Below are 18,702 nucleotides of genomic sequence, written 5' to 3'. Positions count from 1 at the left end.
CAGTGGCAGGCACCACAAATAGACTCAGAAATACTGATTTAAAACAAACCTCAGAATATATTTAAAATACAATTTGCAGTATGTGTGCATCATATATGGGGGGAAAATCCTCCTCCTGGTGTGAATTTTAAGAATGCTGTTGTGACTAATGTGAGAGTGCCCTGTAATAATTATGGATCTATGAAAAGTTGATATCTGTGTCTTGAGCGCTTGGGGATGGGCTGAGCGCCATCTTTAAATTTAAACGTTAAAAGGAAAAAACCATGCAGATGCTTACCCGAGGTCACTTCCCCTTCAGCGGGCTCATCTGTACTTAGCTGGTGGGATTGACTAGATTGTGGTGGCATCTCAAATAGGTCATGGCTGGAACCTCCCACCGCATCTCCCTCTTCCTTCCCGTTCATGGCAGGTGTGTCTGTCTCAAGCTCCTGAGAGGTATCCAGAGTGGTCTGCAGGATGCAGGTGGGGTCTCCGCTAAGTATGGCATGCTGCTCATAAAAGTGGCAGGTCTGCGGCTCAGCACCAAATCAATTGTTGCCCTCCCTGGCATTGTGGTATGCCTGCCACAGGTCCTTGGCTTTGCACTACTACTTATCCCTGTCACACCCCTTTCTCTGAATCCCCAGTGCAATTTTTTCATACATGTCCATGTGTCTATGGCTGGTTCATAGCTGTGCTTGCACAGCCTCTTCTCCCCACAGGCCCAGGAGATCCAATATCTCCTGTCTAATCCAGGTAGGAGCGTGTCTAGTGCCTGCAGCCAGCATAGTCATTGGGCAGCTGCACACCAGGGAGAGCTGCTAGTTGTGCTCACCAAGGTAGGTAAAGATATTTCAAAAATACATGGTGGGGCTAAAAAGGGGGTTGTGGTTGCTGGGTTTCATGTCGCCTGGGCAGTGGAGTTTATAATTGTGACCAGAGCGGTCACTGTCACAGGGAATGGGGCATTGTTAGACAGCTGTTGGAGGACTTTTAAGGTAGACACAGGTCTACCTTTGCACTGTGTTAACCTCAGTGCATTGACCATGGTTCCATGCCGTTTGGGGAGGTGGTTTTAATTTGTTACCGTAATGGTGCGCTTAGGTCAGCCATAGACAAATTTTGTGTGGGGACACTGATGATGGCAGACCAGCCCATGCTAAGGCCCCTAGGCCTCAACTGAACACTGACAAATACATTGCTGAAGCCAATTTGGCTCACCTGTGTGGTAGTATTGTTAAAATAGGTTTTGAAGTTATAAAATATCTTGTGTTGGACTTTATGGAATGCTTATAAGTTGCTGCATGCACTAATATCACTTATAATATCCGTATCCAGTGGTGAGCTGGAGCCGGTTCGCGCGAACCTGTTGTTAAATTTAGAAGCCAGTTTAGAACCCGTTGTTAAAGGGGTGGGCAAACTCAGGCCTGCGGGCCACATCCAGCCCACGGGCCACATCCAGCCTACGGGACTGTCCTGTCCGGCCCGCCTGAGCTCCCGGCTGGGGAGGCTCCCCCGGCCTCTCCTCCGCCTTCCCCCCCCCTCACAGAACCCAGCACCAGCGCTTTGGACCGCTCCTGGGCAGCTCTGCAGCTCCTGCCGCTTTGAACGGCATGGTAAGGAGGTAGGGCTGCGAGCTCCAGCAGGCCGCGCGGCATCCATACACGCTGCCCTGAGCAGCATGGTAAGAGGGCTGGGAAGAGGGGTTGGATAAGGGGCAGGGAGCGGTTGGCGGGGGCGGAGGTTCGGGGGGGGGTTGGGTAGGCATGGGAGTTCCGGGGTCTGTCGGGATGGTGGTGGATATGGTCGGGGCAGTCGGGACAGGGAGCGGGGTGAGTTGGGTAGGGGGTGGGGCCCTGAGGGGCGGTTAGGGTTGGGGGTCTCGGGCTTGTACTCACTGGGCAGCGCTTAATAACTGGTTCCCTACCGGGTTGGCGGCGGCACTTCAGCAGCATGTCGTTCACTCGCTCCGGGTCTTCGGTGGCACTGAAGGACCCGCTGCCAAAAACCCGGAGTGAGTGAGGGACCCGCTGCCGAAGACCCGGTAGGGAACCAGTTATTAACATTCTGGCAGCTCGTCACTGTCTGTATCCCATGTTATAAGGTAAAGTTTGTGTTTGCTCTGTATCGGTAAAGCTTCTCTCCTGACTGGTGATTTATAAAGTGTGAAATACTAGTTTGACACAGAAGAAGTTATCTCCTGCCTAATGAAAGAAGGCCCATCAACACCGGACAAACCACATCGGAACATTAGAGGACCAAAGACTTTGTTGATTGCTTCTCTTCCTGAAACCTCCCATGAAGAGGAAATATGCAACTGAATTCCTCCCAACTGCTGAACTTGCAACTTGAAGCAGAAGGGGGAAAGGAATAAAAGGTGCTAACAAGGAGAAACTGTATCTTTCATGCTGCTTGGACCCTGAGGAACAAGAATGATGAAGCATAAGCAAAAGATCCCCAGTGCTGGGCCTGTGTTAGCACTAAAGAACATATAGTGCTTGCCTATTATAGTAGCTTCTATTACCTGGGAGTAACCTAAATATTGCTGTGAACTTTCACCAAAGCACGCTCACCAGGGTGTCAAAATAGATTGGAATACCCCTGGGGACTGTCTGTGACTCCATGTTAAGGCTGTTATAGTGCCTGAGGAGTTCACACTGGGTAATTGGTTGGTGAAATCTGAGTAAGGAACTCACAACCAATTTGGGGTTTGTGCCCTGTTCCCTAACAGTCTGCCCTGTGCTTGATACTCATGCTCTTGAGCCACTCCCAGGACTGCTGGACAGACGCATGCACAAATAGGTCAACACAAGGTGACTTATGTCAACCTAACTTCGTAGTGTAGACCAGGCCAAAGGCAATCTTTTATTCTGTCAAAAGCCTCCATTCCAGATACATAATAGGTAACACTATTGCTTGTATCTTTCAAAACCAGTTTGGAGCTGCTTTACCCTTCATTCCTCACTGCAAAAGGTACATAAGCCAAGTGCTCCATAATTACTCCCTCCAGTCCTACATCCACTAATCTTAATGTTTCTCTAATAACCAATTAGAGACTGTTTTTTGTTCCCCTTACTCACGATATATCTTTGGCAAAAAGCACCTGGCCATGTGTGACCATTTCCCGCCCCAATACCACCAACACAGTGTATTTATACAGAAATTACAGACAGGTGGGAAGTTTGATACTGAATTCTAAACTGAATATCCAGATAGCTCCATCAGTCACAGTCAACCTTTCCCAGGACCCTGCATCATGACCACCACTATATTTCTGGTGGAGGGGGACTCCCTCCAGAGCCCAGCAAATGGTAAGGACTGTAAACAAAACCCCCAGAAACAGCTGCCCCTGAACTTTAAGGAAGTTTTGTATCTGGACCCAAGTTTTGCAGCACAGGTCCATTTTGTCAATTTGCTAAGTGACATGGAGCCCTTCCTTTCTCAGGGCCTTTGGGGGCTTCCCTCCTTGTATCTGCTGATTCAGGAAAGAAAGGAGTAGGAATGATAATCACACCCAGGGCTCATGTGGCAGTGTGTAGCACACTATCTCTAGACCATTGAGCTGGCATTACAAACTGTATTGAAACGTATGGCTGCTATTGGGGAAGGGTGAGAGTTATTTAAGTGATGGCAGGTAGCTATGACATGTTGGTAGTTGTATAAGGGGATTTTTTTCTCAATATGCTGTGCAGGGCTGTGCCAAATACAAGGTGGGAGAAGATGGGCTTCCTAAGGCTATGTATACACTATCCTACGGATCGACAATCCGGGGTTGATTTAGCGGGTCCACCAAATCGACTGCAGATCACTCCCCAGTCGACCCCAGTACTCCACCCTGCACGAGAACAGTAAGGTAAGTCAACGGGAAAGTGCCTCCCGTCGACCCTGCATAGTGGACCCTGCAGTAAGTCGACCTAAGCCATGTTGACTCCAGCCACGTTATTCACGTAGCTGGAGTTGCGTAGTTTAGGTCAACTTACCGCTGTAGTGTAGACATAGCCTAAGTGTGATTTCTCAGAGCCTACGTCTCACCTTGTTCCACGGTAATCATGTTACATCCAGACTATTGCTAGTGGATGCTCGCAGCTGTCATTTATTGTTGCCTGCTCATTTATATTTGAATTGTGCTTGGTAACTGGTTTTTAAAAAATGAAGTAGTTTGTAATGTTTTCTTCTTCAGAGAGAATAGAAAAACAGAATAGGAAGGAGAAATTGGTCCAAACTCTGCTGTCAATTTCAATGTTGTAAATTTGCCTTGTACCGAACACAATGGAATTAACTCCAGATTTACACATGTATAACTGAGAGCAGAAATTGGCCCTTAGTCTGTATATGCGGGTCTATTTACAGGAGATGCCTTTTAATTTTTGTTCTCTGAATGGAGCTGTAGCATCGAATGTTCAAAGTCAGAGTAGGTCTTCACTGCACAGTGAGGGTATGTCTATGCTGCGCAAAAAAACCCAAAAAACTGATGGGCTCTCAGGGCTTGCGCTATGGGGCTCAAAATAGCAGTATAGATGTTGTGGTGTTACTGTGGCTTTAAGGGAATGAATAGAATCTTCAGGGTGTGGGAGCTGACAGCTGGAGGAGGTGGTCTGGCAAATTCTCACTGCTTTTTCCAGATTTAGATCTGGCTCGTCTAACAGTCTCTTTCTTACACTGATAACGTTTATACCCATTACAATATGATCTCCTATCATTGACTGCGATAAAGCCAAAGGAGACCTTTTCAAAGATTTATAGAAAGCTATTTAGAAAATTCTGTTATATATATAAAATATGCAAATACATTTGTGCTAAAAAAAATCATTACAAGAAGTGAGATTGGTGTTACTGTGGTTTTAAGAGAGTGACTAGAATTTCCAAGGTGTGAGAGCTGACAGGTGTGGGAGGAGGCTGTGGGTTTTAGGTTAGACATTAGGCTGACCTGAGCTAAGATGCTCTGTGTATATATTAACTATGTATCTAATAAAGACTTGTTAAATTACTAGCTATGAATTATTAGTAAGGCTAGCGGATTACTTGAATAGAAAACAACACAGTCATTTCTGCTCCGGCTGGAGCCCATGCTCTGAAACCTGGTGAGGAGGGAGGGTCTCAGAGTCCATGGTCCAGCCTAACCGGAATATCTACACTGTTGTTTTTAGCCCCATTGCGCAAGCCTGAGTAAGATGACCCAGGCTATGAGACTCACTGCTGTGTTTTGTGGGGGAGGGTGTTCTTTTGTTATTTCAGTGTAGACATACCCTGACTGTCACGCCAGTTAGCCCAGCCTGGGTTTGAGCATCCCCACTGGTAAGCCATACTTGAATTACTGCATCCTCACTGGTGCTGCACCCCCACAATGTGTGTGTCACTAAGACTTCTGGGGCAAATCCCATGGTTCTTTGTACTGAGATGCTCTAGGATTGTTTCCCAGTCAGTTGCGAGAGAACTTGTCTGTCTTGCACGGATTGGGGGGAGGGAGGGAGAGAAGGCACTGGAGTACTGTCAGTTCTCAAGTGATGTATCCTGCATCTTCACTGCAAAACTGGTGGGTTCCATCAGTTAAAGTGGATCCTGGGCTCTAATCTGTATCCTGCCTCGCTGAGTAAACTAACCCTGGATTATAGCACCTAAGACTCTGGGTAAAAGGTTTTTCTGTGTGGACAGTAGAGGGGTTTGGACTAAAACCCAGGTAAGAGCCAGGGTTAACTTTACAATGAAGACTTAGCCATTTCCATATATTAGGGTATCTGGAGGAAGGAATCACAGGATTTTGAACATGAGACCTCAATGCCTTTGTACCAGTGCTATGAACATGCAGTGGTACATTGCTGTCCAGCAGGGGGTAGTGGGGCCTAGATGGTTTTGCCCTATTAAAATGAAGCAATTTCGTTTATAGGGACAATGGGAGATAGGCATCTAATTGTCATTTGTGCCTTTGAAAATCTCTCCCTTAAGTTAAACTTTAATTTACAACTTGTTAAAGTGGGTAACTTTCTAAATGGGAAGCAGGTGCCTAGAATGTCAGTTGTGGCTCAGCAGTTTAGTACCCTGTTAATTGATGACAGACTCTCACTGTAAACAAGGCTAACTTTGAAAGGCAAATTATATAAAAATGACATCTTTTTACTCAACCAGTTGCTCCCGGTGTGTGTTCAAAAATGGAGCTGGTCAGAAAATCATGTGAGGGAGCATTGCAACATTTAAAAAAAAATTCCATTTGTGCTGAAATTTTCTGACCAGCTCAAATTCAGAGTCGCACCATACCATCCTCTTGATTGTAGGGATTTTAAAAAACAAAAGCTAACTCGTGTTTGTTGTATTGTCTCTCGAGTACTATAGAAGAATGAGTTAGGTTCCAATATGGTTTATGAATTATTATCCACAGATTTGATAATTAAGTTCCAACTGCAAGGCCAAATTCTAAATGCCAGGCCCGCAAACCCAGTCTGAGACTTTTTTAGATTATCTGACTTTCAGTCTTTCAGTATCTCCTTAGCTCTCCATCTCCTTTCCTCTCATTCTGGTACCTAGAGTTATACTTTGGATACGTTTTTTCTTGTGAAACTGGAAACTAACATGTGAAGGGTTTTTGTGTGTGTGCTGCTGAGTAATTTTTTTTTTTTTTTTTTTTTTTTAAAGAAAGACCTAAAACACACATTTCTTTTCAGGAGAATCAGGCTGGATGTGCAACCTGGTTATGTGTCTCTAGGAGGATGCTTTACCTTGAATATGGCAGACTGTCCTGGAATGTGGGATGTGTCTGGAGAGAAAATAAGTTCCACTTGCTCTTCCAAAAGGAGAATCACTCAGACTTCTCTGTGTTATTACTTTGTAGTTGAACTCAGGCTCAGGCTGTTGTTTGAAATTGATATTCATGATGTAACTTTGCTATTCTCCCCACAGCAACTCTTGGGGTAGTGGGTCCTGACAGTGTCTCATCAGCAGCGGCCAAATGCTGGAAGTACAGAATAACAATAGTCATGGACACGAAGGGAGCAGAACACTTGAATTGCTACTTGTTTTTCTTGTGACTGTTTTACATTTTGTTACTGTCTCTTCAATATTCCTTCTGGGGCAGCCTTAAGCAGGCACAGGCTCAGTAGGAGACTTTCTAAGGCTCCACTTCTAGGGGATGGCATAAGAGTCTTGGGACCACTTTGGTCAGTGTAGTGAGGCGGTGTGGCTCTCCGCCGCCCCAGAGGGGGAAGAGCCCATCTGGAGGCCGGAGTGGGCGGAGCTAGGGAGCTCTGAGCCCGCTCCTCAGAGGGTCAGGCGGCGACCCTGAAGTATAAAAGCTCGCCCTCACAGCTCAGTCAGGCCCCAGCCGCCAGAGAGACCAGACGTCTCCAGCATAGCTCGTGACTGGGAAGAGCCCACGGCCCAAGGCACTGCCAGGACTGGCCAGGCCTGCCCTGCGCCCACTATCCAGAGGACCCACCGGACCGGCCGATCAATCCCTGCCCTGACGAACCCATGGCCTTGGATCCCCCAGAGGCCGACACCAGGACCCAGGTAGCCCCCGAGGGGGAGTGTGGAAGTAGCCCGGGGGCAGCTGACCCGAGTCTGGCTGCAGTGCTGCCAGAGCCTATATCAGTGTGTTGTGGCCAAAATCCCCACTGACTAAGCAGCGGGCCTTCTGCCGCTGCTAGGGCCCCGGGCTGGGACGCAGTGGAGTGGGAGGGCCTGCATCCCCCCTGCCACCCAACCCGTGGGTGGCAGTCTCCCCCTCTCCCAGGCCTTTTGAGGCTTGGGCCCACTATTGTTGCTCAGCCCTGACTGAGGGCCTGAGCTCCTGACACAGTCTTATCGCCCGCCCTGAGCAGGGCCAGGCTTACCGTGTTCTTCTAGCTACAGCAAGAGCTGCTGAGGGAGACCCACGGCCGGACAAGTTTCCCCAGCGCACCGGTGTGTAGTGAGCCGGTGTGGCTCCCCACTGCCCCGGAGAGGGTCGAGCCCCAGCAAACTCTTGTACAGTCAGTTACCGCCAGCCAGCCCTGAACTGCTCTTCTACACATGCAAAGTCTCTGCCCACATGGTCCACTATCCATTGCTGCACACAACTGAGCAGAAACAGGGACACCTCTTTGTTGGAAGAAATGACAGAAAGGGGAGATTGGATTTGTTGTTGAGTTGTGTGGGAAGAAGAGGGCAGGCAGTAATGGGTGAAGAAGAGGTGGGACAGAAATGCCACCTTAGGATTTTGATATATTTATTAATACTAGATGGTATTGTGATTGGATGGTAAAATACCATTCTACAGCTTGCTGTTGCCTAAAACTCAGATAGTGTAGTAGATATATTTACGACTCACTATCTAGCTTTAGATATCTTTGACTTACTACTTTCAACCTGTTTCTCCTCTCCCCCGCCAATAATATTCTCACACTGTCTGTCTCAGCCCTGAATTTATCACCTTAGATAGGATATATTTGAGGCCACCAGCTCTAATGCAGCATCCTAAGAATATTTGAATTGTTGTATGCCATCTCAGGTTTTTATGATGTAAATATATTCTCACTTATACCTCTTTCAATATGTATCAAAAGTAATTATTTTTCCCGTCTGTGTGTTGCCAGAGACGTAAAACATGGGAGTTTTTCTGTTCAGCCACACTTGCTTGGCTGACCTTTACTAATTTTTCTTTTGTAGATTTCCAAGTCGTTTTGCATGACATTGAAAATTCATAAGAAAAGATGAAAGCTTTTGTACCCTTTCAGAAGTCAGATGTAACAGTCTCATCACCTGATTTCAGATTTGGGGTTTCTCTGGAACCAACATGACTATTGAATTATTTTCCTTTATTACTGGTGTCAAAGTTCCTTCCCCACTCTGAACTTTAGGGTACAGATGTAGGGACCTGCATGAAAACCTCTAAGCTTCTCTACCAGCTTAGATCTGCATTTGCTGCCACCACTCCCAATGTGCTAAGTCCCTTCCCTGGGTAGTCTTGAGAGACTCTTCCACCAATTCCCTGGTGAACACTGATCTAAAACCCCTTGGATCTTAAAACAAGGAGGAATTAATCATTCCCGTCCAATTCCTAGTGAGTCCAGATCAATCCCCTTGGATCTTAGAACAAGGAAAAATCAATCAGCTTCTTAAAAAGAAGGCTTTTAATTAAAGAAAGAAAGGTAAAAATCATCTCTGTAAAATCAGGGTGGAAAATAACTTTACGGGGTAATCAAACTTAAAGAGCCCAGAGGAACCCCCTCTAGCCTTAGGTTCAAAGTTACAGCAAACAGAGAGAAACACTCTAGCAAAAGGTACAGTTACAAGTTGAGAAAACAAAGATAAAACTTAACACGCCTTGCCTGGCTGTTTACTTACAAGTTTGAAATATGAGAGACTTGTTCAGAAAGATTTGGAGAGCATGGATTGATGTCTGGTCCCTCTCAGTCCCAAGAGCGAACACTCACCAAAACAAAGAGCACAAACAAAAGCCTCCCCCTGCCCCACCAAGATTTGAAAGTATCTTGTCCCCTTATTGGTCCTTTGGGTCAGGTGTCAACCAAGTTACCTGAGCTTCTTAACCCTTTACAGGTAAAAGGATTTTGGTGTCTCTGGCCAGGAGGGATTATAGTATGGTACACAGGAGGGCTGTAACCCTTCCCTTTATAGTTATGACACGCCCCCCCCAAATCACAGATCGTGTTGGACAGCCGGTTCCACATTGGCTGTGATTTCTTCCTGGAGCTCTAGGAGAAAACAGAGTTAATAAGACACATGCACCTTTAGACATACTACTGATTATGTAAAAACTAACAATATGTCCCACATTCCAAGAACAGTTTTTAACCAGTTGATTCAGGGAATCTTTCCTGGGTGAGTGCATCAGCCACTTTGTTAGAAGCTCCTGAAATGTGTTGTATTTCAAAATCAAAATCTTGGAGAGCTAAACTCCACCGAAGAAGTTTTTTTGTTATTCCCCTTGGCGGTATGAAGCCACATTAGCGCAGCATGGTTGGTTTGTAGTTGGAAACGCCGTCCCCAAACGTATGGGCATAGCTTTTCCAGCGCGTACACAATGGCATAGCATTCCTTTTTGCTGATTGACCAGTGGCTTTCCCTCTCACAGTTTCTTGCTGAGAAACACGACAGGATGGAATTCTTGATCTGGTCCTTCCTGCATTAAAACTGCTCCCACACCCCGCTCGGACGCATCTGTGGTTACTAGGAATGGTTTGTCAAAGTCTGGGGCCCTTAGCACAGGGTCAGACATGAGTGTCCCCTTAAGCTGGTTAAAGGCCTTCTGACACTCATCAGTCCACTGAACTGCATTTGGCTGTTTCTTTTTGGTTAGGTCTGTCAGTGGGGCGGCGATTTGGCTGTAGTGTGGTACAAATCGCCTATAATATCCGGCCAAGCCTAAGAAGGATTGGACCTGTTTCTTTGACTTTGGGACTGGCCACTTTTGGATAGCATCCACTTTGGCCTGTAGGGGATTTATAGTTCCTTGACCCACCTGGTGCCCCAGGTAAGTCACTCTGTTTTGGCCTATTTGACACTTTTTGGCCTTAACAGTTAGTCCTGCCTGCCTGATGCGCTTGAAGACTTTTTCCAGGTGCTCCAGGTGTTCTGCCCATGAATCAGTAAAAATGGCCACATCATCGAGGTAGGCAACTGCAGATTCTCCCAATCCCGCTAGGAGACCATCCACAAGTCTTTGGAAGGTGGCGGGTGCATTTCGCAGCCCGAAAGGGAGCACATTAAATTCATACACCCCTGCCTGGGTGACGAAGGCTGACCTTTCCTTGGCAGGTTCATCTAGTGGTACTTGCCAGTACCCCTTCGTTAAGTTTAAGGTAGAGATGAATTGGGCATGTCCCAATTTCTCCAATAGCTCATCTGTGCATGGCATTGGATAGTTGTCAGGACGAGTTACAGCATTTAGCTTACGGTAGTCCACAAAAAAGCGTATTTCTCCATCTGGTTTAGGAACTAGAACCACTGGAGATGCCTAGGCACTCTTAGAGGGGTGGATTATACCCATCTGTAGCATGTTCTGGATCTCCCGTTTTATAGCAGTTTGGGCATGAGGTGACTCCCGGTAGGGTGGGGTTCTAATTGGGTGAGCATTACCTGTGTCAATGGAGTGGTATGCCCGTTCGGTCCGTCCTGGGATGGCTGAGAACATTGGCACAAAGCTAGTGCACAGCTCCTTGATCTGCTGTCGCTGCAGACGTCCGAGGGTCGCGGAGAGGTTCACCTCTTCCATGCCACCATCCCTTTTTCCTTCATAGTAGACACCTTCAGGCCACTCAGTGTCATCTGTTCCCTGGGCTGTAAACTGGGAAACCTTTAATTCTCTGGAATAAAAGGCTTAAGAGAATTAACATGGTATACCTTAGGCTTTATGTTGGAGGTGGGGGATGCTATGAGATAGTTAACAGCTCCTAGGTGCTTCTGGATCGTGAATGGTCCTTCCCACGACACTTCCATTTTATGGGCCTGGAGCGCCTTTAAGACCATGACTTGGTCTCCTACTTTGAAGGACCATTCTCTGGAATGTTTATCATACTAGGCCTTTTGCTCTTCCTGAGCATCCTTTAGGTTTTCTTTAGCAAGAGCTAAAGAGTGTCGGAGGGTGCTTTGTAGGTTGCTTACAAAGTCTAGAATGTTAGTTCCTGGAGAAGGCGTAAACCCCTCCCATTGCTGCTTCACCAACTGTAATGGCCCCTTAACCTCGTGGCCATATACATTTTCAAATGGTGAAAACCCTAAACTGGGATGTGGTACAGCCCTGTAGGCAAAAAGCAACTGCTGCAACACTAGGTCCCAATCATTGGAGTGTTCATTTACGAATTTACGTATCATGGCCCCCAAAGTTCCATTAAACCTCTCCACCAGGCCATTGGTTTCATGGTGGTAAGGGGTGGCAACCAAGTGATTCACCCTATGAGCTTCCCACAGGCTTTTCATGGTCCCTGCCAGGAAATTAGTTCCCGAATCTGTAAGAATGTCGGAGGGCCAACCTACCCTGGCAAAAAGATCTGCTAATGCCTGGCACACACTTTTAGCCCTGGTGTTGCTTAAGAGTACTGCTTCCGGCCATCGGGTAGCAAAATCTATGGAAGTCAGTGTACTGCTTTCCTCTGGGTGTCTTCTTTGGGAAAGGACCCAGAATATCCACAGCTACTCGCTGAAATGGGACCTCAATTATGAGGAGTGGCTGGAGAGGGGCTTTAACCTGGTCTTGGGGCTTTCCCACTCGTTGGCACATCTCACAAGACCGGACATAATTAGCAACGTCCTTGCCCATTCCCTCCCAGTGGAAAGACTTCCTCAACCAGTTTTTGGTTCGGTTCACCCCGGAATGGCCACTGGGATGATCATGGGCTAAGCTCAAGAGCTTTACCCGGTACTTAGTTGGAACTACCAACTGTCTTTGAGGATGCCAGTCTTCCTGGTGTCCACCAGAAAGAGTCTCCTTGTATAAAAGTCCTTGTTCTACAACAAACCGGGATCGGTTAGAAGAGCTGAGAGGCGTTGGGGTGCTCCGTGCCACTGCCCAAGCTTTCTGAAGGCTGTCATCTGCTTCCTGCTCGGCTTGGAACTGTTCCCTTGATGCTGGAGACATCAGTTCCTCCTTGGACTGTGGACTTGGGCTTGGTCCCTCTGGAAGCGATGCAGGTGCTGGGGTTGTTTCTGTTGACTGTGAACCACTCTCCGCTGGTGCACTATGTGGTATTTCAGGCCTTGGCTGAGCCTCTTGGGTAGGGTTATCTGCTGCTTCTGCCAGTTCAGGCTCGCTGGTGCCCTCTGGAGTTGTAGACGGGTTTGCAAGCGCTGGACTCAGTGCTGGCAATGGTTCTGGAGCTGGTTGCGTTGCCAGTTCTGGTTCTGGGACTGGCTTTGGCTGGGTCTCTGGGATTGGATCCACTACGGCTGTTGCAGTCGTTGGCAGGGGATCCGGTTCCACCACCTTTGTCTGGGTCTCTGGTAACACAGATGGGGCCCTGGTGGACAGCTCTGGAACAGGGATGGGGGTGAAAGCTTGCTTAGCCTGGCTGCGGGTGACCGTTCCCACCCTCTTGGCTAGCTTCACATGGTTGGCCAAGTCTTCCCCCAGTAGCATGGGGATGGGATAATTGTCATAGACTGCAAAAGTCCACATTCCTGACCAGCCCTTGTATAGGACAGGCAACTTGGCTGTAGGCAGGGTTAAAGAGTGTGACATGAAGGGTTGAATTGTCACCGGAGCCTCTGGGTTGATGAGTTTGGGGTCCACTAGGGATTGGTGGATAGTCAACACTTGTGCCCCAGTGTCCCTCCACACGATAACCTTCTTTCTGCCCACTCTCAAGATTTCCCTTCGCTCCGAGGGTATGAGAGAGGCATCTGGGCCTGGGGATCTTTGGTGTGATTGTGGTGTAATGAACTGTAATCAATTGGGGTTCTTGGGGCAGTGGGCCTTTATATGTCCCAGTTCATTACATTTAAAACATCGCCCTGCTAAGGTATCACCGGGTCGAGGTTGGTTGGTGGAGACTGGTGTGGTGGGGTGAGAAGGCATCTGGGGTTTCCCTTGGGATGTAGGGGGGGCCTTGGGTTGTCCCCGGTGGTAGGGTTTTGTTTCGGGTTGCCCCTTCTGATATTCGCTCCAACTGCTATTAGTGTTGTTGTTTTTTTTGTCACCTCCACCCATTTGGCTCCAATCTCCCCCACCTCGGTTACAGTTTTGGGTTTCCCATCTAGGATGTACCTTTCTATTTCCTCAGGAACACCCTCTAAGAACTGCTCCATTTTCACTAGGAAAAACAGATCTTCCAGAGATTTAACATTTGCTCCTGATGCCTACCACATTGACAAAAATTGTGATGCCTGGGTATGTCGGGTAAATGACACGTCTGGTTTCCACCTTAGGGCTCTGAACAGCCAACGGGCATGCTCGGGTGTTAACCCCATTCTGATTCTGGCCTTGTTTTTAAAAAATTCATAACTGTTCATGTGTTCCTTAGGCATTTCAGCCGCCACCTTTGCTAATGGTCCACTGAGCTGCGACCTCAGCTCTACCATGTACTGGTCTGTAGTGATGCTATACTCAAGGCAGGCCCTTTCAAAATTTTCTAAGAAGGCCTCAGTATCATCGCCTGCCTTGTAGGTGGGGAATTTTCTGGGATGGGAAGCGGTACCTGGAAAGGGGTTGTTAGGGTTGGCTGGTATATCCTGCCTATCCCTTACCAATTCCAGTTTATGTTTCCTCTCTTTTTCTCTCTCCTCCATCTCTTTTTCTTTCTGCTCCATCTCTTTTTGTTTTTCCTCCATAGCTCTTTTGTGGGCATTCTCTTTGGCTTTCTCTTCTCTTTCAGTAGCTGCTTTCTCGAGTTCTTTTATTTCGAGCAGTTTCTTATGATTTTTTTCACTTTCTTCTGCTGCCAGTCTGGCCAGCTCTAGTTTAGTAGCGGTGTCACTGGTACTCATTTTCCTGCTTTGTTGGGTTGGGTCACACCCCCTCTGCAGTTCACTGAAACTGGGATGTACTCAGCTCAGGGCTGCTTAGTTAACAGAGACTTTCTAACTAGCTATCCCCGAGAGGTAGAAAGAAAACAAACAATTCAGCTTGTAAATTCCTTTTGCCAGCTGTTTGCTGACTGCTTGAACCCTTCTCTTAACAAAGACCCTTGTTAAAAAAACGTAACACCTCTGCATTCAGGCAAGGAGAGATAAGATATGCATCTACCTTCAGCTCTGCTTTCTAAGCAGCTAGAAAGGAGAAAAAAAATCTTACTGGCTTTTGGTTTAAAATGATCCCACTTCTGCCATCATGTCAAGGTTCCTTCCCCACTCTGAACTTTAGGGTACAGATGTAGGGACCTGCATGAAAACCTCTAAGCTTCTCTACCAGCTTAGATCTGCATTTGCTGCCACCACTCCCAATGCGCTAACTCCCTTCCCTGGGTAGCCTTGAGAGATTCTTCCACCAATTCCCTGGTGAACACTGATCTAAAACCCCTTGGATCTTAAAACAAGGAGGAATTAATCATTTCCCTCTCCCTTCCCTTTCCCCCCACCAATTCCTAGTGAGTTCAGATCAATCCCCTTGGATCTTAGAACAAGGAAAAATCAATCAGCTTCTTAAAAAGAAGGCTTTTAATTAAAGAAAGAAAGGTAAAAATAATCTCTGTAAAATCAGGATGAAAAATAACTTTACACGGTAATCAAACTTAAAGAGCCCAGAGAAACCCCCTCTAGCCTTAGGTTCAAAATTACAGCAAACAGAGAGAAACACTCTAGCAAAAGGTACATTTACAAGTTGAGAAAACAAAGATAAAACTAACACGCCTTGCCTGGCTGTTTACTTACAAGTTTGAAATATGAGAGACTTGTTCAGAAAGATTTGGAGAGCATGGATTGATGTCTGGTCCCTCTCAGTCCCAAGAGCAAACACTCACCAAAACAAAGAGCACAAACAAAAGCCTTTCTCCCCCCACAAGATTTGAAAGTATCTTGTTCCCTTATTGGTCCTTTGGGTCAGGTGTCAGCCAAGTTACCTGAGCTTCTTAACCCTTTACAGGTAAAAGGATTTTGGTGTCTCTGGCCAGGAGGGATTATAGTATGATACGCAGGAGGGCTGTTACCCTTCCCTTTATAGTTATGACAACTGGCATTTATGTTACAGGGTTAATCATATAACAGGGGACAATCAATAAGCCATACACCCGTTGTGGGTATTCTGCATGTCACATCATGTCTGTATTTCAATATCTAGATGAGTACATATGGTGTGCTGGTGGTTGTAACTTTCCACCTCCTCAATTCTGATTTAAGAGAGAACTCTAGTTCAGAGGACCCTAATCATTAGTAAATCAAATTCAATCTCTTTCCAGGAAATGAAATCAAGGCATCATCAGAAAATCCTTGTTTGTAAACACTACATGCTGCCAGTTGTGGGTATAGCAGGGAGCCTAGAGCAAACCTGGCCTGTTCTGAGGCAGAGCCCCTTTAAGAACAGGCCTTTGGGCTTGGTAGAGGGGGTTTTCAGACCCAGCTGGCGTAGGTTGTATGATTGCCTGATGAGCATCTGATTCCTACCAAGGCTGACAGAGCACAGTTGAAGAGGGGAGCTGGAGGAAGCAGGCTGACTGCTTATGGAGGGATTGGATAAGAGCTGCCAGGGGCAGGGAGGGTTTAGCAAGGAAGCTCCTGGGTCAGAGGAGTTGTTCAGTTGTTGGATGTATGTTGAATGGTTTTGTTTGTGTGGATGGGTGTTACTGGAGATTCTTGGTGCCACCAATAAGTGATGCCCTGAAGAAAGTGCCTGCAGATCTCAGGGTGTCACTGGTTCTTTCCTGGGCTGTGGAGGCCAGGCAGCAGTTTACAGTGGGCTTTGCCAGTCAAACCTGTTCTCTGGTAAGTTGCACAAAAATACTTTCCTAATTAGAATTTGGCATGATCTGGCAGCCCTGCCAATTAGTCAGCAGCTAACTGAGTAAGTAAAACAGAAAGCAGGCTGCCATCTATGGATTATGAACTGTTGGCTAGTTTATAGCTAATCCAGATTAGTACAGTAGAAAGGTGGTTTTTGATGGGTTCCCTGAAAGATACTTACAATAATTACATTTTAATTAAACTGCCTCAAGGAAGGGTTAACATTTTTACTTAAACATACTAATGCATGGGTTATTTACCTTTGGGTCTCCTCTGAGCACAGGAATCCCATTGCTTTCAACAGTGAGGGGGAGGGATAGCTCAGTGGTTTGAACATTGGCCTGCTAAACCCAGGGTTGTGAGTTCAATCCTTGAGGGGGCCACCTAGGGATCTGGGACAAAATCAGTACTTGGTCCTGCTAGTGAAGGCAGGGGGCTGGATGACCTTTCAAGGTCCCTTCCAGTTCCAGGAGATAGGATATCTCCATTTATTTATTTATTTTATTATTTGTTTCTAGTAGCACCCAGCGTGTAATAAGTATTTTCCAGATGTATGAGAAGGGACAGTCCACACCACAAAATGCTCACAAACTAAGCACAGAGAAGGGAAGGTAGGCAAGGGAAAAACAAATTGGCCAGGGATTTACCTACACCCCCCTCCTGAATTTCCCCATTACCCCCCGACCCCAGTGGTCAACTAAACGAGTTTTTAAACATTGTTGCCAATTTAGGCAGTTGAAAATTTGAATTGAAATTGAAACATTAATACACACTTTAAAAGCATATACAATGTATGATCAAATACTTGTACCTGAAAAAGCATAATAGGTTTAAGAAGTATGAGCAAAGACTAGCTTCCTCACACAGCTGTTATTTTTTTTATGACAATGTCTGCGCATTCATTTTTGTGATGTTGGCCAACCTAATAATTTCAAATTCCTTTTTGTAAGCAAGATCTGAATGAGCTCTCCCCTGACAGCTGGGAGGATTGGAGGGCAGGGGAAGGCTTTAGGACCAGACTGTATTTTCATAAACACACCTACTCTGCCTGGGTATCCAGCAAACAGAACTGTGTTGCTAGGGTTGCCAATTTTGATTGGCTGTATTCCTGGAGGTTTCATCACATAACATAGTCTTTAATTAAAGATTAATCTTTAATTCCTGGAGACTCCAGGACACTCCTGGAGGGTTAGCAACCCTATGTGTTGCCCAAATGATCAATTTTGACTGGTGTTGGGTTACAAAGCACTTTAGTATGGGTCTATGCCAGTTATGTGATATGTATGTATCTCTTCACCCTTGCAACCGATACCTGTAATTCCTCATAACTCAAGCCTGACCCCAGATGTACAGTACCTTCCCTCTTAACTTGTCTATTTAATTTTAAACATTAACTGTAATAACATTTATTTTGGAGGTAATGAAATGTTGTTATACTCATTGTATGAGTAAAGGGCATCAGAACTGTACTCGGCCTGTCCTGATTGAGGGGGTTACCCTCACTGCTTTTTTTGTGCCAGGGCTTGTCAGGGCTGAACCCCGGCACACCTAGGCTTAGCAGTTCATAGCCCCGGGACCTCTGGGCTTGCCACATCAGTTCTGAAAGTAAAAACTTGCTCGAACCCCGGCACCTCTTTCATTACAAATTAAGCACTGGTCACGCTCAGCCGAACCGCAGTTGCTAAGCAGAGGGTTTAGATGCCAGATCCCAGTGGAGAGAGACAGGGTGGGGGGAAAACATAGTGGGTGCTCAGCACCCAGCAGCAGCCCCGCCAATCAGCTCTTCCCCTTTCCCCCCCAGCACCTCCTGCCTGCCACGATCAGCTGTTCAGCGCACAGGAGGCAGGGATAGGAGTGAGGGTGGGTACACTTGGGGGAGGGAGAGGAAGAGGCAGGGGGGCCTTGTGGGAAGGGGTGGAGTAGGGGCAGAGCGGAGGTCGAGCACCCCTGGCAAATGACAAAGTCAGTGCCTATGTACCCCCACCATCCATTTTCTGGAGAAATTATTACAGAAGATGAAATTGAATAAATTTCACCTCAGTTCACTTGCACGGTGACCTGATCGGTGTCCTATGGGTATAAATAGCACTTTCTGTGAACCAAGAGTCAGATTCCAGTTTCATACGCTTCCTGTACGATGTTGGCAATGCTGGCCTCTTGCATGCATTCACAAGAGCAAGGGTTTTTCAGTATTTAATTGATTAAAACTGTGCTTTAAATGTCTAAACACTATGCCTCTTTCATCTAGCCAAAAGATTGCACAGGGCAGATGCATGCCTCACTTACATAATGGCCTAGGATGCATTGTCCGTCTTGACAATCCATTGATTAAAATGGAACTTCCATAGGGAGAAAGTTGCATGGCAA

The 18,702-nt window shown here is 46.6% G+C and overlaps 1 protein-coding gene across 7 annotated transcripts in view; it reads right to left on the bottom strand.

Moving 5' to 3' along the window:
• The window catches only part of C5H4orf17 (chromosome 5 C4orf17 homolog), a 62,042-nt gene that overhangs the window by 21,707 nt on the left and 21,633 nt on the right, over nucleotides 1–18,702 (bottom strand). For 3 of the 7 annotated variants that reach the window (XM_054030849.1, XM_054030845.1, XM_054030846.1), the window contains one exon: nucleotides 6,690–6,922. In XM_054030849.1, coding sequence (XP_053886824.1) covers nucleotides 6,690–6,843 — 154 coding nt within the window. In that variant the 5' untranslated portion in view covers nucleotides 6,844–6,922. Of the gene's footprint in view, nucleotides 1–6,689; nucleotides 6,923–9,294; nucleotides 9,354–9,484; nucleotides 9,663–11,046; nucleotides 11,274–18,702 lie in introns of those variants that run through there. The other 4 variants (XM_054030847.1, XM_054030844.1, XM_054030848.1 and 1 more) reach the window with 3 other exon arrangements.

Source organism: Malaclemys terrapin, chromosome 5 (genome assembly GCF_027887155.1).
Source record: "Malaclemys terrapin pileata isolate rMalTer1 chromosome 5, rMalTer1.hap1, whole genome shotgun sequence".
Classification (NCBI taxonomy): Eukaryota; Metazoa; Chordata; order Testudines; family Emydidae; genus Malaclemys; species Malaclemys terrapin.
Note: the sequence above shows the minus strand (reverse complement) of the source record. Positions and strands in the feature narration are given on the sequence as shown.